Source organism: Balaenoptera borealis (assembly GCF_965194805.1).
Source record: "Balaenoptera borealis genome assembly, chromosome: 8".
Lineage (NCBI taxonomy): Eukaryota > Metazoa > Chordata > Mammalia > Artiodactyla > Balaenopteridae > Balaenoptera > Balaenoptera borealis.
The window spans coordinates 112,833,692-112,855,298 of record NC_138865.1 but is presented as its reverse complement, the minus strand read 5'-3'; the positions used below and the strand labels follow the sequence as shown (position 1 = coordinate 112,855,298).

The window sequence follows — 21,607 nt, the reverse complement described above, 5'->3', positions numbered from 1 at the left end:
TGCCAGACCATGTCATTTAAAGTGGTTATTGCTTTCTCCTACTGTAATTGTAAACCCAGGATTGTTCAATGGGTATGATTTTCTTAATGACTGCTTCTAAATAACGACTGTTTAGAATGAGAAATCCTCTTCTTTCTCTTTTTTATGTCTCACTTCCGTGACTTCCTATAGTTCTTCTTGAATGTCTTTTTAGTTTTGCTCTTGATACTTTAAAAATCTCTCCAGGCTGGCCTTTTCTGTTGATCTAGTTAATACTTCTCTCTGTTATATTTAGCATAAACTGGAAAACCCTTATATCATTTATTTTGTCCACTTTCTTCAATATTTTTGTATGTCTTAATGTTTTTCCTATTTATCTCTCCTTAATGAATTCAGAGCCAGTTTAATAAGCCCATCTCTCCAGCTACCCTTTGTTTTGCCTTCTTCACTTCCATGTCTTAAAATGATCATAAATAAATTAATAAATAGAGTAGAGCATCTCAAATGTATCTTCATTAACCCCTTTCACAATGTGAGAAGTAATTTCTTCAACCTAAATTTTGATGCATCTAATAAGTTTTGGTACTCCCCCGCCCACTCCTTAAAGTCTAATCCACTTTAACTTTTGTTCAGTGTTTCACAGAATGTGCTGGAGAAACAAATAGTCCCCTGTTGGCTTTCATTTTAACCACACTGTCCATTATGTATATCTGCTTCTCTCTCCCTCAGTTTCCTTCCCTTTATTTCTGTCTCAGAGATTTCAGTAGTTGACACTGTGATCTTATTTCTGGAAAAGCTCCTTAATGTGCCTGCCCATGCTTTGAGACATTGACCTTGATTCTGGCCAGACCAGTAGCCTGCCTGGTGGTTAGTTACTCTTGATGGTTAGAGTGAACCTTGTCAATGCACAGAAGAATGCCTTTGAATTTTCTGTTAAGCTGGGTTCTATCATTACCCTAGACTGGCACTCTGGTTATCCTGAAATGTGTTAGAAAAGTGGAGTTCGCAGTCCACTAAACATCTGCCTGGCAAATGGATCAGCCATTCTATTTTCACACATCTCTCAAATACATACTCTCTTTTGGCAAGAAATGCCACCACCAAATCATTTTGATATTAATTGGGAATTTTGGCTAGGTAATCTTTCGTTCATTTCCTCATTCTTTTTCTGCTAATTACATTTTGTTAAAAATCCTTTCATCTGTTTTTTTATCTTTGTTTTATTTCATTCCCCACTAGAAGAATCATCATTATGAATATGATGACCTCCCATGGAATGTTCTTTTTCCACAGTTATTCTATCTACATCCAGTTTATTCTTTAAGGCACTGCCTAAATGCTTCCTTTTCATAGAGGAGTTAGAAGGGATCTTAGAAACCATCTGGTCCATACCTCGAAGTTTTTTTTTTTTTTTTTTTAATAAATTTATTTTATTTATTTATTTTATTTTTGGCTGCATTGGGTCTTCATTGCTACATGTGGGCTCTCTCTAATTGTGGCGAGCAGGGGCTACTCTTTGTTGTGGTGCACGGGCTTCTCATTGTGGTGGCTTCTCTTGTTGTGGAGCATGGGCTCTAGGTGTGCAGGCTTCAGTGGTTGTGGCACGTGGGCTCAGTAGTTGTGGCTCTTGGGTCTACAGCTCAGGCTCAGTAGTTGTGGTACATGGGCTTAGTTGCTCTGTGGCATGTGGGATCTTCCCAGACCAGGTCTCGAACCCGTGTCCCCTGCATTGACAGGCGGATTCTTAACCACTGTGCCACCAGGGAAGTCCCTCGAAGTTCTTTATGAACTTACTGACCCATATGCCACGAGACCACATGGTAAATGTAATACCTTATAGTAAGATTCTTTTAGTATTTCTGTAACTAAAACTGCATGGATAAATGTGACGACAATGTCATTGGAAGACAGCTTTGTCAGGAATAATCTCAAATCAAAGACTAGTATTTTTAATTTTATTGTTTTAAAATGGTGTTGGTATATTATTTACAAAATTAGTTATTATTCTTATTTATTGAGTCATTTAACAAGTATTTCTTCTACAACTTCTGTGTGCATAGTAATTCTGTGCTAGGTGCTTTGTGGAATACATGATTCCTGTCCTTAAGAAGTTTGAAGTCTAATTGGAATTCAAGGCTATTTACATGTGAAGTTAAATAATGACTTAAAACAATAATGTAGTTTTTATCAGTTACTTATGAATATTCCTGAAGTTTTCTTAATATAACTTCTGTTATTGGTTTCTTAAGACAACAGCTCCCAGATACAATGGCTGTATAAAAGTCAGAAATGCATCCAAAAGTGCATGTTATAATGACATTCTGTATACATTTCTAGGCCCTGTCTGTGTAATTCCTGATTCAGTAGGTAGAGGTTGGGGTCCACAAATCTATATTTTTCAGAAGCTCACTGGGTGATTCTGATGAGTAACCAGCTGTGAGCACCACTGGATTATAATATGCCAGCCACTAACTTTACTTCATCTTCATGCAAGTAGAGCAAATTAACTTTTAATATTTCTATATTATTGGTGAGAAAACTGGAGGACAGAGGTGCTAACTAACTTTCCCAAGTTACTTACTTACAAGTAGTGACAAAGTCAGAATTCTTCTCCTGGCCAATCTGATCCCAAATACTGTAGTCTCTCCACTGTGCTCCGTTCTCTCCCATACCATAGGCAGAAAGGAGCTGCTCCTGGAGCTTTGAATATTGAGGAGTCTTTGGGGTTCCCTTGTACCTTTCTTTCTCTGTGTGTCAGCTACAGCCAGTGTTCGGGAAAGTTACCAAAGCTTCTATATTAAAAACTTTCAGTTGCAAATAATGAAAAGCAAGTAAAGTCAAAGTTGAAGAGTAGCTTGAAGTTGAGCAACTCAGGAAGTATAGCTGTGCCTTATGAATGGCTTAGAACCAGGAGGAAGGGCTCTGTGACATTTTCCAATCTTATCTCTGCTTTTCTGTGACCATCTGCTCTCTCCTTCCTCCTCCCATTCTGCTCCCTATCCCCACAACTACTTTCTCTGCTTTTCTGATCCAGAGTTATTCATTGAACAAGTATTTATTTAGCTCCCACAGTATGCAAAGGCAGTTATGCACTATTATAGGCCTAGAAGGTAGAGCAGTGAACAAGACAAAGTCCCTCCCCTCGTGGAGGTTGTGGGGGAGAAAGGCAATTAAACGAACATAGGAGGTCAGGTGTCAGAATGGGAGAAGTGGCATAGAAAACAATATCCCCCAACTAAGGTGGGTAGGGAATGCTAGGCGTGGGATCTTGCTGTTTTATATAGGGTGATCAGGGAAGGTCGCATTAGGAAGGTGGTGGATGAGCAGGGATCTGAAGGAAGTGAAGGAGTGAGCCAGGCAGATACTGGGAGATGAGTGTTCTAAGATGAAGGAACAGCAAGTGCAAAGGTTCTGTGGCAGAAGTGTGACTGATGTACTCAAGGAATAGCAAGGAAGGATGCTTGTTGGTTAGAGTAGAGTAAGCAAGGGAAGGAGTGGGGTCAGAGAGGTAAGTAGTGGGAGACCTGATCATGCACAGTCCTATAAGGACCCAGGGTGAGGTGATTTGATCAGAGTACTGATATGATGTGTGACTTACATTTTTTTCTTCCTAGCTTGAATTTCCTTTAAAACAACTATTTATTATAAAAATTTTCAAACACAAAAACAAAGAAAAAAATTTTTCAAACATATACAAAAGTAGAGAGAATGGTGTCATGAACCCCACGTGCCCATCACCCAACTTCAGCAGTTAGCAATATATGTTTCGTCTTGCGTCATTTAGACATTCACCTCCCCTCCCCTCCCAGATTATTTTTAAGCAAATCCTAGCTATCATATAATTGCATACCTAAATACTTTTGTGTTTGTTTATTTATTTATTATTTATTTTATTTTTGGCTGCATTGGGTCTTCATTGCTGCGTGCAGGCTTTCTCTAGTTGCGGCGAGTGGTGGCTACTCTTCGTTGTGGTGCGTGGGCTTCTCATTGCGGTGGCTTCTCTTGTTGCGGAGTACGGGCTCTAGGCATGTGGACTTCAGTAGCTGTGGCACGCGGGCTCAGTAGTTGTAGCTCATGGGCTCTAGAGCACAGGCTTAGTAGTTGTGGTGCACGGGCTTAGTTGCAGCGCACAGGCTTAGTTGCTCCGCGGCATGTGGGATCTTCCCGGACTAGGGCTCAAACCTGTGTCCCTTGCATTGGCAGGCGGATTCTTAACCACTGTGCCACCAGGGAAGCCCTATGTGTTTTTTAACATGTAATAAAACTGCACTACCACTATCCTCCAAAAATTAGCAGGAATTCTTTACTATTATCAAATATTTTCCTGATTGTCTCAATTTTTTTTTCTTTCTCCCCGTTCCCCCCCATTTTGTTGGTTCAGGTCTAGATCTAAGGTCCACACCTTACTTTTGGGTAACATGTCTCATTTCCTTTTTAATCTATAGATTCTCTTTCACTTTTTATTCTTGTAATTTATTAGTTGAAGAAACTGGGTCATTTGTCCCATAGTATTTCCTACATTCTGGCTTTTGCTAATCATATCCCCATGGTCTCATTTAATATGTTCCTCTGTCCTCTTTATTTCCTATAAACTGGTGGTTAGATCTACAGAATTGCTCAGATTGAAGTTTGATTTTTGGTAAGAATACTGTGTACATGCTGATCTGTATTTCCTATTGCATCATTTTAGGAAACATGGAATGTCTTACAGTGTCTTTTGTGACAAGATTGATGGTGGAATCAGGCGTTATCCATCCATTATTAAATTACTCCCATCAGCTTTTCATCTGATAGTTTTAGTGGCCATTAATGAGTATCACCTAGATTCATTATTTCATTAAGAGGTGTGAAATAGTGATTTCTAATTTTATCAACTTGTTTTATATAAAGAACTTTCCCTAATCTATTATTTGGCTATCCTCAGGTATAGTCCCTACAAGAACAGCAGGGTAAATGCTTGCTTCTTTACCTTTGTCAGTTGTTTTCAGAATGAAGAGTTTGTTCCCTAGCATCCCATGTAGATGACCAATGAGGGTTTTTTTCCCTTTGTATCATTATGCACTCATGGGTTTTTAAGCATAATTTATATTTTTCAATTCATTGCAATTATTCTTTTTTTATGCTGAAATTGTCCCTTTGTATAGTGAGTCCCTTCACATTTGCTGCTAAGTTCTTTCGACACAATTCCAGTAGTCTTTCATAGTTTCCTTGCTTTCTTGTATAACAAGCTGTTGCAGGTTCATCTTGCACATTTTCTTCCCCAAATCTGGAATCAGCTGTTTTTCCAGGGAGTCTTGATTCTTTTTAGTGGTAAGTGGCATTAAGAGACCACAGCTGAGCTCTAGGGGTGCTCACTGGATTGATTTTTGTTTTCCTTGTAGGCCTTTTCAGGGAGTAGAGCTCAGAAAAAAATAATTTTTACTTTTGATTTTATGTTTATGTATCCTTTCTCATGCTGAAAATCTTGGTTCCAGAATAGAAATACCAATGTTATTATTAACATTATGATTAGTGAAAACAGTTTAAGATTTTTTTTTTGTCTTTTTGATATGTTCCATTAGGGAATGTACAGTCAAATTGCTGTGTGATAAAGTTACTTAAAATAATTCCTCTCTTTGTAGTTAAACTGCCAACTAAATATTACACTTAAGTTCATTTTTCATTTTGCTTTTATTTTTAAAGGTTGCACTTTTTCTTTATTAATTACACAAAACATTTACATGGTTGTAAAGTTAAATACATAAAACAAGGTAAACCAGAGAAATCTAGCCTCATTCCTTGTCTTCTACTCTTTTAGATAGTCATTTTAAAAAAGGTTTTGGCTTTTCTGTCCACTTACAAATATATATAAGCATATTTACATTCATATCCCCCTCTTTTTAAATTAAAGATAGCATAATACACACAATTTTATGCAACCCATTTTTCATTTAGCAACACATCCTGAGAATTACTCTGGAGCAATACATAGAGATAGGTTTCATGATGTGGTTGTACCATAATTTAGCCAACCAGTCCCTTGTTGAGGGATATTTGATAGTTTTCAGGCTTTTGCTGTTGCAAATGGGACTGCAGTGGAAAGCGTCATGCATATTAGTTTTGTTTTGTTTTGTTTTTTTTGCCAGTGTCTCTAGGATCAGAATCCTGAAAGTGGTATTTATTGTTGGGCCAAGGGGTAAATATGTGGTTTTCTTTGACATTGTTACATTCTCCTTTATTGAGATTTTGCTGTTTTGCATTCCCTCTAGTAATGTGTCGAGTGTCTATTTCCTGATAGAAGTGGAATGGTATCATAGTATAGTTTTGTTTTTTTTTTTTAATATATGTATTTATTTATTTATGGCTGTGTTGGGTCTTCGTTGCTGCGCGTGGGCTTTCTCTAGTTGCGGTGAGCCGGGGCTACTCTTCGTTGCGGTGTGCGGGCTTCTCATTGTGGTGGCTTCTCCTGTTGTGGAGCCCGGGCTCTAGGTGCGCGGGCTTCAGTAGTTGTGGCACATGGGCTCAATAGTTGTGGCTCGCAGGCTCTAGAGCACAGGCTCAGTAGTTGTGGCACACAGACTTAGTTGCTCCGCGGCATGTGGGATCTTCCCGGACCAGGGCTTGAACCTGTGTCCCCTGCATTGGCAGGCAGATTCTTAACCACTGCACCACCAGGGAAGTCCCTCGTAGTATAGTTTTTTTTTTTTTTTTTTCGTAGTATAGTTTTAATTTGCATATTTCTTATTATGAATGTGGTTGAACATCTTTCCATTTGTTTCAGAGCTATTTGAATTTTTCTGTGGATATTATATATTTCTTGTCCATTTTTCTATTGGGTTGTTGGTCAGTATCTTCTCTACTTTGAGAATCTTTATATATTAGGAAGTTTTTATTTTTATGTCATCAGATTTATCAATTTTCTTCTTATTCTGAAGTTTATAACTTTATTTTTCTTTTTTAAAATTTAAAAAAATTTTGGCTGCACCACGCGGCATGCGGGAGCTTAGTTTCCTGACCAGGGGTTGAACCCGTGCCCCCTGCAGTGGAAGCGTGGAGGCTTAACCAATGTATCACCAGGGAAGTCCCTATAACTTGTATTGTAAAAGACTCATTGGCTGCTGTGTTGGGAAGAGACAATGGTCTGGGTTGGGGTGGGGGAGGCAAGGGTGGAAACGACCAGTTTGAAGGTGGTGGTAATAATCCAGCTTTGGTAGCTATAGGTGGTTCTGGATATCTTCTTAAGTTTCTGTTGATGGATAGGATGTGCGAGAAACAGAAAAGTGGAATGACACCCAAGTTTTTTGCCTAGCAGAATTGAGTTGCCATTAAATGAGAAGAAAATTGTGGGAGGGGCGGGTTTGTGGGGAAGATCAAGAGTTTGGTTACGGACATGTAAAGTTTGAGATACCTATTGGACATCCAAGTGGAGGTGCGAAATATGAAGTTAAATCTATAATTTTAGGAATAATCATTTAGAAGTTATCAGCATACAGAGGATATTTATTTATTTAGGTTTTCCCTTATTTATTTTTTTACTGAGGTATGCTGTACATATATGGAAATGTATAGGTATTAAATGTACAGTTTGATGACTTTCGCCAAACATACACCTGTGTAACTAGCATTCCAGTCAAGTATACAGCATTTCTGTACCCCAGAAAAGTTCCCTCGTGCCTCTTTCTAGTTAGTCTCCTCCCCAAAGGCAATCATTGTTCTGATTTGTATCACTGCAATTTAGTTTTGCCTCTTGTAAAATGGTATTTACCTATTTATTTTATTTTATTGGCCCTGCCATGCAGCTTGCAGGATCTTAGTTCCTCAACCAGGGATCGAACCCTGGCCCCCGGCAGTGAAAGCCCAGATTCCTAACCACTGGACCACCAGGGAATTCCCTGAAGTGGTATATAAAATCATAAGACTGGATGAGATCACTGAGGGAGTGAATGTAGATAAAGAAAAGGCCCAAACACTATGCCTTGGGGAATGCCAAAGATTTGAGGGAAAAAGGAAGAAGAATCAGCAAGGAGACTGAGGAGGAGTAGCCTGGACAGCAAGTGAAGAAAAAGATTCCAAAAAGGAAGGAGTGAAATGTCAAATGCTACCAAGAGGTCTTGTACGATGAGGATTAAAAATTGACCAGTAGGGCTTCCCTGGTGGCGCAGTGGTTGAGAATCTGCCTGCCAATGCAGGGGACACGGGTTCGAGCCCTGGTCTGGGAAGATCCCACATGCCGTGGCGCGACTAGGCCCGTGAGCCACAATTGCTGAGCCTGCGCGTCTGGAGCCTGTGCTCCGCAACAAGAGAGGCCGCGATAGTGAGAGGCCCGCGCACCGCGATGAAGAGTGGCCCCCACTTGCCACAACTAGAGAAAGCCCTCGCACAGAAACGAAGACCCAACACAGCCATAAATAAAATAAAATTAAAACAAAACAAAACAAACAAACAAAAAAAATTGACCAGTAGATTTAGCAACAGGGGAACCATTGGTGACTTCATTGAAAGCTGCTTTGATGAAGTGGTGGGGCCTGAATGCCTGATTGGAGTGGGTTTGTGTGAATGGGAGGAGAAAAATTAGACAGCAAGAATATAGACAACCATTTTGAGGAGCAGAAAAATAGGGTAGTAACTGGGCGGGACTATGGAAGTACAGGAGAATTATTTTTTTTTTAATGAGTAGTATTTCAGTATCTATATGCTGATGAGACTAACCCAATAAGAGGGAAAAATTGAACATGGAAACGAGATGGAAGAGAATTGCTTGATTGATGCCCTTGAGTCGGCAAGAGTGGATGGAATCTAGTGCACAAAGGAGGGGCTGATCTGATAGGGGCATAGGCAGTTCATCCATGTTGTGATGGGAGGGAAGGCGGGAGGAAGTGCAGGTGAGAGCATGCAAAAGTTCTCTTTTGGTTGTTTCTGTTTCTCCATGATGTAGGAAGCAAAAGAGGAAGTGGGAAAATGTCACAGGCTGAGGAGAGAGGTCTAAGTGTGAATTAGTCTGAGAATGGAAGAGTTAATATATCATCACTTCACACTTAACCCTACTGATAACAGTAGAATGACTTGGATAAGTGACTTATGTTTGCTACACCTCAGTTTCTTCATGGAGCTATTGGTAACCTGTCTTTCAGGATCATTGTGAGGACAGGGTGAGAAGACACCTGGCATTGTTCCTGGCCCCTAGTAGGTTTTTTGTTTTTGCTTTTTCCTAGTAGGTATTTAATAAAGGATTATTCTTTTCCAAAGTGTAGCAATAAAATTATTGATAGAGTACAGGTAGAATAGTACTTCCAATATTTAAAATACCACTTTAATAGTAATCTAAAACTTTTTCAAATGTGCAGTAATCTGTTGGTATTAATGTATAATTAACATATTAATCTGTTGATTACATGTACTTATATATTCAGAATCTGGATTGGATAGTCAAGTGCCACATTTTAAAAAAGAATTAGATCCTTTTCTCCTGGTTTGCCCCTTAAATCTATAAGGACTCATTTGATAAAGTTCCCCCACTGGTTTGTTGAAAATAATTTTGTTACCTTTTTAAAAAGTTCCAAGTGACTATTTCACAGTTATGTTTGATCTCAGTTCAAGGTGGCTATGCTCAAGAATGGAATGGGTTGAACTTATTTATTGCACATTTTAAGATCTAAGATTGATTCATTTAAAGTGTAAAGTATGGAAATTTTCTAACATCACAAAATATAAAGTATAATGAACCCCCATGTACTTATCATCCAGCTATCACCTTAAATGACATTCAGATTAATATAGAGGATGAAATGATCTTTGAGAAGATATGGAACTAACTTGTCTTGGTTCACTAATGAATAAGTGCTGAAGGTTTTGATTTAATAACTTAATCTGAATTCCTTCAATCATTATTTCATTCATTGATTCATGCAACAAAATTTATTGAAGGTCTACTTTGTTCATTAGTGCCTAATGGCTAAGAGCCATGGCTGGGTGCAAATCTGAGCCCTGCTACTTACTGGCTGTGTGGCCTAGGGCTAATCAAAATATTCTACGCTTCAGTTTCCAGTTGACAGAATTGAGATAATGCAAGTATCTACCTCATAAGCTTGTTATGAGGATTAGATGAGATACATTGGTTTGCTCAGTAAATGTTAGCTATTATTATTAAAAATACTCTTTCTCCTTTTCCTCCTCCTCATCTTTGTCACCCAGATTGTGTGCTAGGTGTCATTGGAAAGTGTGAGAGGATTAAGAGGTGGACCTTGACCTTGAAGAACTAGAACTTCAAAATCACATATTAGAGCCAGGAGAGATCTTCAAGATAATCTGGTTTGACAAGTCCAGAGAGGTTTAGTGAATGGTCCAGTATCACACATCTATCTGTTAGTGGCAAAGCCAGGCTGAATCTCAGGTCTCACAGCTGTGAGTGCTCTTACAAAATGGCTGTTCTGTTGGCTTGTCTGACCTCTGCCCCCTTCCTTAAACCCTAGTCTTTCTAAGTTGACAAACCTGACCTATGTGTTTTTCAGTGCTCTGCTCTTTCAGTGCACAGACATATATGTGAGACTTTTTGCACATATCTGACCTAAACATGTCTTGGACTCTCCCTCCTTAAGATTCCAAGGAAGACCTTTTAGGGAAGGTGGACAGGCTATCTCTGTGTTGTAATCACAAAGATGTTTTTATCTTCCTCTTGTATCACAGCCCAGGAGTTAAAGTCACTATTTGAAAAAAAGTCGCTCAAAGAGAAACCTCCACATTCTGGAAAGCAGTCAATATTATCTGTACGCCTGGAGCAGTGTCCTCTGCAGCTGAATAACCCCTTTAACGAGTATTCCAAATTTGATGGCAAGGTAAGTAAACGTGAAACTATCCCTTTAGGTAAAACCTCAATTGGATGGAATTATTGTTGGTTATTATTCTTATCCTTATTCTTATTAGATTTAGGGTTTCAAAAGGGACTCAGTAAATATAGAATGTCACTCACATTTCCTAAGACTGAGGGTGTAAATAAAAAGGTCTGGATTTGGGCTTAATGTGGTTTCCACAATAATATGTTTGGAAGGATGAAAACAAAAACAGTCTGGAGATACGTGTGTTCGTGTGTGTGTGTGTGTGTGTGTGTGTGTGTGTGTGTGTGTGTGTGTGTGTGTGTGTGTGTGTGTGCGTGCGCGCGCGCGTTCCTGTTTTATCTCCTAAGTGTTTCTCTCCTAAGGTTTGGGTTAGTTGGACTGTGATTAATCAAGGTCTGACTGTTTGGAAAGCCTTGAAAGTGGTTCTGGGAGACGGTTTGGGTTGTCTTGTCTGATTCTTGATTATAACTCCAGAAATTGTAGAGGTGAGAGCTTCATTTCAGAATTCTAAGACATTGCTTTGCATGTCAGTGTTTTATTGAATCTTGTTTGACACTTGCTATGCAGGATGACTTAATTTTTTCCTGTTTGTTCTGACAGTTGCTAAATTAAAGTGTGTTTGTTTTCCTTTTAGAAAAATGGCCACTATTTTAAGTGGAATATAGTTCTATCAATACATGCAGGACCCTCTCTTCCCCATTCCCTGCCATTCTTTGTCTCTGTGCTGAGCTGAGCTGGGTTTCTTTCAGGACAGTAGCAGTTGATTTTTATATTTATTGCCATTATGTTTGCTGTCTGGCAGTGGTGTGGGCGTGCTGAGTGATAGCTTGTTGCCTGGAGGGACTGTGTACAATTTGTCTTATTTCAACACCATTGCAATTAATAAACATACAGCTCTTTGCTTATGTTTGCACTTTTTATAATCAAGTCCTGGTTATATGCTGTTTCTGTCAGTTGTCATCTTTGAGCAAGGAGATGTTTTTTCTTTGAAACACTTTCACCTCATACAATTCAGCATGTTTCCATTGGTTTAAGTAAGCATATATGGACATTGGCACGTGAGGTTATTGATGTTGGCGGGGAAGGGGAACAAAAAACTAGAAACAAAATGCATAAATAGCATAAAATCCTAATATGCTCAGGAGTTTTCTCCAAAAAACATAAGAAAGTACTTCCAGTAAATTAGAGATTGTATCCTGTGAAGAGCTGTTCTTCAGCCTGCCCCTGCCACCTTCTCCTGCTTCTTCTTGTGGAATGCAGCAAAGAGGAGGAAGGGTCCCCCTAGGGGACAGGAATGTCAGCCTCTGGAAACTAGTGAGTTGGACTGTAGGGGATTTTTTTCTTTACTACTACAATCGATTCATTTAGATATGTGAGATGTTATTATTGGGATTAGGTTACATGGCTAGAATTTATTTGCTTCCATTGCCTATCATCTCATTGTTTGAGGATGCAATTAATTGTTGGAGTAATTAGTATTTGATAATGCTGTGATGCCAACAAAGTAGCACAGATCTTTTGAAATACTACATTCTAGAATTTTCATTATACTAATAGATTCTATTATAAATTACTTAGGATTTGGATTTGGTAGAAGGTTGTGAACTCTGCTTGTTATATATACCTAACTTGAAATTAAAAAATAAAATAAAGAAGCCATTTCCTCAGTCACAAAGGAATTATTTTTGCTAGATATGTGTTTACACTTACGACTCTCGATGTTTTTGTCATATCAAGTCTATTTGTAATCAGCAAAGGATGTGAGCATGGCCCAGTCACCATTGCACAATTGATTAAGAAAGATTTATATATCGATAAGTCTATCTTGTGACGCAGTGCTATTTTTTTTATTATCCTACATATTACAATTGCTAAAACACAATTAAACCCTTGTTCTCATCTATTATTTAATATTGATGCATTTGGCAGATGTGTAATGAAAGTGGCTAATATTTGAAGGATATTGTATTGTACATATTAAATTAGTCTATCTTTGTGAAATGCATCAATATGATATTCAGTGACATCTCAATGATTAATAGAGAATTATACTTGAGTCAAGCCTTTTCATAACCTAGAAATTAAAATGACTATTCAAATAACACCTCAAAATGATGAAATTAGCATTTTGTGATTGCATAATAATGGGATTGTAGTAGTTACAACAGCACCATGGCTGCCTCGAGAGTTAAGATCATGTCAACCCCTTGATAATAAAGCCTTTTCTGTGAGAGTCGACTTTAATAATTTCCAGATTGATTCTTCCCATAAATCATTTGACGTTCAGCACTAAATTTTTGTTACTGTTGTAACTTAGAATTATTTTATTTTTATTCAGCTCATATTTAAGAAGTGAAATGAGTGTCCTGTTTTAATGATTCACCATCTTGTCATTGAACTCCCTGTTTCTTGCCTCAAATGTAAGAGTTTCTCATGTGTTTTGATAGTCCCCCCCCCCCTTTTTTTTTGCAAAGGTTTGTTAAAGCCACTAAAATATGTGGTTCTTTCCGCTACAAATATTCACAATGCTTTTCTTGGGAATAACGCTTGCCTTATTTACATAATTAACTGAGTTGCTTAGGTCTCTTGGGCAAATGGTACATAATTGGGGAGAGAAGGGGACAGGGAAGAGTTTGGGGTCTAATTAAATATGCTAAAAAACTACTTAATTATCTATTTCCTCAAGAGACTAACTGCTGTGAAATCCTCCTTATGATTAAACTAGCATTGGATTTGAAAAAAGGGTTTTGTTTTTGGTGTGGCTTTACAGTTACATTGTAAGTAAGCAGGCATCTTTAAGGATTTGTGCAAACTGAATTGTTGGTTTTAGTGATTCTAAGGGTAAACATCTCTTAGTTATTGTACTAAATTAAAGCGAATACTTTCAAATAGTTTTTGGTTCCTGTAGCTGGTTAATAATTTGATTTTTTAAAAACTGTGGTTGGTTAATAATTTCTTGAAGGCATGTAGAGAGGGAAAGGCCGTACTTAGGTATATGCTTTATTGTAATTTTTACAGTTTTTTGATCAGGTTTATTACTATGTTTATATTATCTTTTTGGCAAATTGGCAGTGCTATCCGTGACTGTTTTAGATTCATAGGTTATTAATAACTCTGTTTACTGATCATTTGAAAAAAGACCAGGACAGATTGCAAGTGGTTTTAGGGAATGCTTAGCCAGACAAGGCAAAACAAGGCTCAGCCATCTGCCTAAATTCTTTGGGCTTGTTAAAAACAGGACCTCTGAATAGCTTCATTAACAAAACCAACCTCTGTTTTAGAGGTGAGACAATAGGAAAATTCTTGTGCCCGTCCCTCTGATCTCACTGAAAGTGGGAAATGTTGGGTATGACAGGGAGTTGCTCTGAAGTGATGAAGGAGTGACAGGCAGTAAAACATTCAGCACTGATTTAAGTGCCCCTGAATATGTGGATTTCTGCCCTGTCTCTCCACCTTTTTCAAAAGAGGTCTTATTTTAAAAAGCATCTAGCCCCTTTCCCATGCCTTATCACTTGAGAAGCTTTAGCTAGTACATCGTCATCACTATTTTGGTTAAACTGAGTTTACAAATATTATCATCATCAGTAGACCCTTAGAAGTTCAGATACCCATCTCCTGTCAGTACAGTTACTGACAAAGAAATGGTACTGATTATCAGACCTCAGTCAGGTTTTTCACCTCACTGAACCTCAGTTTCTTTACCTGTGCAAAGAAATTAAGAGTTCCTTCCTAACAAAGCTGATGAGACCATCAAATAGGATAAAGCACCTAGCACGGGGAGAGGCAGTGTAATTTAGTTTGTAAGCAGATCTATTATGTAGTAAGGTCTGAGTTTAAATCCTAATTCCACCACTTAGTGGTATGACTTCAGGCTAGTTACTTAACCTCATGAAGCTGCAGTCCTTGTATGTGGAATGAGATGGTGGTAGTGTGTCTTCCTGATGAGTATTGAGATATAGCACATAGGAAGCGCTCAGCAAATACCCCACTTCTGCCTCTTTCTCTCTCTGTAAAGGGTGAGGCCAGTGATGCTCTCTCTCCTTTGTACTTCATTAGATTGTTGACAGGATTGAGTGAGAGGAAATGTGCTCTTAAAACTAGGAGTTTAGCATCGTTACACAAGATGTACAGCAGACTGGCTGAAGGTGGTCTGCTTGTAGAAGTCCAGGGAGTCAGTCCAGTGGGGTTTTGACCTTCAACTTGAAATAGGAAGATTAAGACAAGTAATTACTTCCTTTTTTGTTTTTTTGTTTTTTTGTTTTTTGCAATGGCTATTTTTTAAACATCAGGTGAGAGGGTAGTTTGATATTAGTAATTGCTTGGCAGTTTAGTAAAATGTTAAATATTTTACTTATTTGACTTAGCTAAATTATACTCTAAATATAAGGAGCATGTTTGCCTTGACAAGTGCTTTAAAAAGCAGAACCAGTGCTAGTTCATACAGACAACTGACTTTGATTGTGTTAACTTGCTAGAAAGTAACCATTTCTCTGTTAGAAACTGTTTTAACAGGGAAGCTGCAGAGAGCATGGGGGAAGGGATAATTCATGAGTGCTAATTGCTTGGCTGTTAATTTTCATAAGTGTTGATAGAAGCAGTTCCTTAAATTAAACTTTGTTTAAAATGTATCAGGGGAAATATTCCACAGTGTCGAGCCTGAAGTGAAAATTAATATGAATGCTGTGGCAATTAACACATACTGGTTAATAGCTTTTAGCAGCATTTTGGGATGATAGTCCTTAAATACATTTTTGCATGCTGCTCTTGTTTCAGCATTGTTTCAGTCTATGTCTGGATAATTATGAACAAATGTTTTCTACAATCATTGGCATTAAATAGCTCTCTTCAAAGGAAGTCACTTCAAACTTTGCAGAAAGCTTGAAGCCACTGAGAAATGTTGCAAACTCAGAAAAGGTCAGCGAATTGCCTTTAGAGGAAAATGCTCCTCATCTGAACTTGGAATATTTGCTATTATCGTGGGAATGGTCCCCTCTAATAAGTTAAGCTACTTTAGTTTCAGGATCTCTTTCCGAAAAATTATAACCTAGACTTCTTAGTGCTGGTTGTGTTTCCAGACAGCAGCTTTTGCTTATTGCTGCCTGAGCTGAGGCATGGCCTTGAGCCTAAGGACGTTCTGGCCTTTGACCTTGCTTCTTTTCTCTGACCAACACCCTCCCCCCGCTCCCCGCCAGCCACCCCTGTCCTCCCCCACCAGAGGAGGTGGCTGAGATTGCAGTTGGCTGCATCGGTCTCAGAGAGAGAGAGAGAGAGAGAGAGAGAGAGAGAAAGGGAGAGGAGAAAGAGGGAATATCTAAGGTAACTCTGTATTTTGAATTAGGAGCTGTTTGTCTCACTTTTCCATTGGCTTCATTTTACATACCTTTTTCAGTAAAGGAGAGTAAAGTCCCAACATCATTTCATCAGTTACTCTCTTGGCAACTTATCTCTGTGACTGTATTTTGTTAGTCTTCCTTTTTATAGACCAGTTTTTATTAGTCTGTTCTAGTTCTAAAGCAAGATATTAGATATTTACTACCTTTTTACACACCGTGGTATACCAATAAAAGGACCAAATTCATTAATTTAAAAATGTGTTTAAAATTTTTTTTAAAAATAAATTTATTTATTTTTGGCTGCGTTGGGTCTTTGTTGCTGCGCACGGGCTTTCTCTAGTTGCAGTTAGTGGGGGCTACTCTTCATTGCGGTGCGCAAGCTTCTCATTGCGGTGGCTTCTCTTGTTGTGGAGCACGGGCTCTAGAGCGCAGGCTTCAGTAGTTGTGGCTTGCAGGCTCTAGAGCGCAGACTCAGTAGTTGTGGCGCACCGGCTTAGTTGCTCTGCGGCACGTGGGATCTTCCTGGACCAGGGCTCGAGCCCGTATCCCCTGCATTGGCAGGCGGATTCTTAACCACTGCGCCACCAGGGAAGTCCTAAAAATGGATTTTACTGAGATTATTTCCCCCTTACCATTATACTAAGGCAGTGCTCTTCCTGTTGCTCGACATTATACTGAAAATCGGGATCTTCCTGGACCAGGGCTCGAGCCCGTATCCCCTGCATTGGCAGGCGGATTCTTAACCACTGCGCCACCAGGGAAGCCCTAAAAATGGATTTTACTGAGATTATTTCCCCCTTACCATTATACTAAGGCAGTGCTCTTCCTGTTGCTCGACATTATACTGAAAATCATGAGGGCCGACTTTGGGATTTTTGCCTGGGTGGTATTCAAAATGAATTAAATAGGAATCTTACAACAAAAAGAAAGCATTTTCAAAAAAAAAAAGCATTTTCAGCATCCTATTCTGAAGTTAAATTCTCAAGGCTTAGCTCTTAAAACTAGCTTATTCCACTTTGAGCTCTTTCTGTCCAGGCCTCATTTCTGCAGTTTGTTCTGAGCCCTGCCAGTCTGTGGAGGCTTCCTGTGATTGTGGAGCCGTCTTCTAGAAACTCCCGTCAGAGGTAGAATTCACCATCAACTCAGAGGCTTTTCAAAGGAAGGCAGAATTTTGCGGTGGGAAGAACATGTTTGTCAGGCTTGGGTTAGAATTCTAACTTTGCCATTTACTAGCTGTGTGATACCGGGCAAATCACTTTGCCTCTTTAAGCCTGTTTTCATATCTATAAAATGTCATATCTAGAAAATGTTGTTGTGAGTATTTAATGAAAATTATAAATGCATACATAGCAAAGTGCCTGGTATATGGTCAGTGCTGAGAGATGTATTCATTTCCTTTTACCACATTGCCATTCATTTACTTCCTATTTAGTGAGGGTCTACTATGTACCAGGCACTGTTAAGTAAAATCTGGATACAGTAGTGAGCAAAAACAGATCTGGTTTCTGACCTCATGAAGCTTCCTCTCTTGGCAGGAGGATAGATGTTATGTAAATAATCACCAAACAAAGTGTAAAATTGCAGTCATAGTATATATAATCAAAGCCAATTAATTACCAAGTTCCAGGAGAGATACTTGGGGCTTTGAGAGAGTTATCATAAGGGCATCTGACCTAGTCTGGGGCGGGGTCAGAAATGGTTATCCTTGTGAAGGTGCCTCTTGACCTGAGAGCTGAAGGCTAAGAACTAGCTAGGTGAAGTGTGAGGAGAAAGAAGACACAGAGGATCTGAGGCAAGGAGGAGCTTGGAAATTTGGGGGAACTGGAAGAAAAGGCTGTGTAACTGGAGACCCAAGGGTGAGGTAGATTGTGGTGCAAGGTGAAGCTGCAGGGGCAGACCACAAGTGGCTGGTAGAAGTGTCCTCTGTAATCTAAGAGTATGGGAAAGCCTTGAACAAGTTTAATGAGGAGGGAAGGTAATCAGGTTTGTATTTTGAAAAGAGCGCTGAAGCTCTGCTGAAGGGAATACACTTGAGAAGGGTTTGTGAGGCTAGAGAGACCAATCAAGAAACTTTTTGCAGTGGTCCAGGTAAGAAAGATGATAACTTGGGCTTACTTATTGGAAATGGAGAAGGAGTAGATGAATGCAAGAGATATTTAGTTGGTAAAAGTGATAGGACTTGATGATGGATTGATTATATGGCAGGGAACGGGGGAGAAAGGAGTTTCAAGGATGATTTCTAGATCAGATTCTGGCTTGAGGAACTGAATAGACGATGATACCATCCCTGAATTAGGAAGCACTGAAAGAGGGCCGAGGATGAGGCAGAAGTTACCATCTTGAGCTGGTTTGGGCCTACTGATGACAGATCATAGCCTGTTACCATGTCCTTGAAGACACTACACATATTCTTTTCTGGAGGGGGTGGGGTGCACCCTGTTTGTTTGGTTTGTATTTGGGGCGTCTGAGGCAGTGATCTCTGAGATGAGGGTGGGCTAGGAGGCAGGAGCCTCTTTTTTGCTTCCGCTTCATAGCCAGCTTTGGAACTTTGGCTAAGGAATCGCCCTAGAAGTGGGTCACCTCTTCTCTGAGACAGGGCTATACTCTCAGATGCCTGAGATGAGCTATACTCTCAGCTCATCAGGCCATTAAGAGGAGAAAATGAGAGAGTAATTTTAAATGAGGCAGATGTCAGGTGTCATTTAAGAAAATATATTGATTGTAATTCTTGGACGTTAGGGGAATAAGAGGTAAAACGTGGACATATTTTTGTTATAACGAGATTACTGTTGTGGTACTACCCTCTTCCTGGCTAATTAATTACAAGATTAGCAGACGAAATCTGGTTGGAATGAATATCAAACACTGAGTCCCCAGGGAAAGCATGGGAGACAATCTGTTTTATAGGTGTGGTGGGGACTGGGGATGGTGGGATTTTATACTGAGCTTTCTCATCTGGGGCACCTCGCTCTGCATAATTTGCAATGGAGAGATTATCTAGTCGCTCAAAGTACTAGGCCCTGATTTTATTATCTTGAAAACAGCTATCCAGAAATATCAAATGACAGCTTAGGGTCACCCAGCTGGGCATAGAATCTAGGTGTTCTAATCCTTAGAGATTTTAATTTTCATTCTTAATGGCATTCATATTTACAAAATGGAAACCTGAGTTCAAGTACTAGAAGACCATGTGGTGGAAAGAACACAGACGTGAAAGATGTTTTAGCCCTGGCCATACTATGGAGTCTGGGACAGGGCACCTCCCATCTCTCTGACAGAGCCTCAGTTTCTGCATGTTTAGAAGGAGGAACTTGACTTAGGTGATCTCTTGGATTCCTTTTGGCTTTAAGATTCCATAGTTTTGTGATAGAGAGGTAATTGACATCAGTGACGTGTAGAAGGTTATAGATGGGAAAACTTGAACTCTTGAAGAATTGATCTTCTACATATATGTTGCTACTTTCCTCTTTTAATTGATCATAACAAAACTGTGATGGAGGGAGCATTATCTCCATTTTACAGATGAGGAAACTGAGGCTCAGAAAGAGAAAGTGACTTGCTCAAGGAGATCCCACTAGTATTTGGCAGAGCTGGTATTCAACTCCTTATTCCATTACCACAGCTTTCTTTCTTAGACTGTTTTACAGTCATTGTTATGCAGTAAACAAAATATTATTAAGAATTGAAATTTTTCAAAATTTAAAAACAAAATAATTTTCCCTTTACCAGTGAACTTGAAATCTGACAGACTGGTTTAGCTCTTATTATCAATTGTGTCTGTTGGGTGAGTTACTGCATTTTGTAAGCCTCAATTTTCTTACATGTAATAAAGAAATGATGAGATATAGGGGCTGGGGAAGAGGAATGCTTTACACACCAAATCTAGTGTATGTCCCACAAATGCTTTTTTCTTTCCACTGATCTTCCTGGTATGCAGAGTGGATTCATTCATCCGTCCATCCATCCATCCAACAAATTATTTACTAAGTGCCCACATTGTACTGGTTCATTTTAAATGTTTATGACATCCTGGCTCTGTGCTAGGCACTGATGAATCAGACAGGGCTAACCACCATAGAGGAATTTGAAGATAAGAGTGGCCATAGAGCCAACAAGTGGAGGAACCACCCTTCATAGTCAGGGTTGTGCCCTGTGCTGGGGACTATGACAGTGGTCCATGACTTCAGGTACATCTGATTGAGCAGAGGAACCAGACCCATGAACAACTAACTGTAGAGTAAATGTGGTAGGTACTGCAGTATAGGTCGACACGGAAGACTGGAATTGGGAGGCAGCAGTGACGTTCACCCAGTTTGTTATCCTAGGTGAGTTTGTCTAAATTTTGATTGTATTAATTCCTAGAGGGCAACTTTGGTCACTCTTTAATGAAGCCCAGCTTGGCACTCTCCACACATAAATGTGGACTTTTTAAAAAATGGCAGTGATAAATTTCAAATGTCATTACTCTCTGAGGCTTGCAGCTACATGGCAGTATCATAAGAGCAGTGTTTTATTAATATCTCCACTCCTTTCTGTTAAATTGAAGTTTTAACACCTAGACAAAGATACATGTAAGAAAGTAAATTTAGGAAATTTGCAAAATATGGTACTATGCAACCAAAGATTAAATTGATTTGTTATATGTGCATTTAGCTACAATTCATTTTAATTGTCTGTATGAAGTTAAAAAGTATTAGTGTCAGATAAAGATTCATCACCAGAGCGTGATTTAAGGCTGGTGCTGGAGAACGCAGGCATGTGTTCCAGCAGATGTTTGTATAAGGCGCTGTCTTTCCTGACAGCAGTTAAAAAGTATGGTTATAGTAATCAAATTGTGGTGCAGCGACTCAGAGGCTAGGGCCAGATTGAATTAAAATAGATATAAGATTTATGAATAGCAATAGCTGTGATAAAATTTCACTGCCTTCTTCAACAGGAAGGACTTTTTCCACAGTAGAAAGAAGAAAATCTAATAACCACTTTTCTAAAACTGTGGTTTTGCTGACTTTCATTTTCCCTTCCTAATTATGGCATCAAAACGATAACTTGCTGGGGTTGTTTTTTTTTTTTTTCAGCCATGGTGAACTCCCTTCCCCCCCCCCCCCATCTTATTAAGTGCATAGCATTAAAACAAGTATTTTTTATGATGTTAGTGTTTTAGTTCAGAAACAAAATTCATGTAAATCTAGCCTGTGGGATTTAAACTCCCTTTTAAGGAAAGTTTCTTTATCATTATCACCATAACTGTGTTTTATTGAATTCCTATTTTGTACCAGGTCCTTCAGTGGACCCTTCATATACAGTAGCTTGTCAGTCCTCACAGCATTCCTGTTTATGGATTTTATTTTTACTCTTGTACAGGTAAGGAAATTCAAGCATCACAGAAAGGATAAATGACGTCTAAGATGTGAGCCCAAATGTGTGAGGCTTCACGGCCTCCTTCTTTACTGCATTGCATTGTCTTTAATTTATTCTATCCGCAAG

At 39.1% G+C, this 21,607-nt stretch overlaps 1 protein-coding gene across 18 annotated transcripts in view; it reads left to right on the top strand.

The window, feature by feature from the left end:
* MAPKAP1 (MAPK associated protein 1) overlaps positions 1–21,607 on the top strand; it is a 235,613-nt gene that overhangs the window by 34,858 nt on the left and 179,148 nt on the right. For 17 of the 18 annotated variants that reach the window (XM_082403308.1, XM_082403292.1, XM_082403296.1 and 14 more), the window contains one exon: positions 10,642–10,790. The exons of the other annotated variant lie outside the window; for it this stretch is intronic. In XM_082403308.1, coding sequence (XP_082259434.1) covers positions 10,642–10,790 — 149 coding nt within the window. The remainder of the gene's footprint in view (positions 1–10,641; positions 10,791–21,607) is intronic. 18 annotated transcript variants of the gene reach the window in all.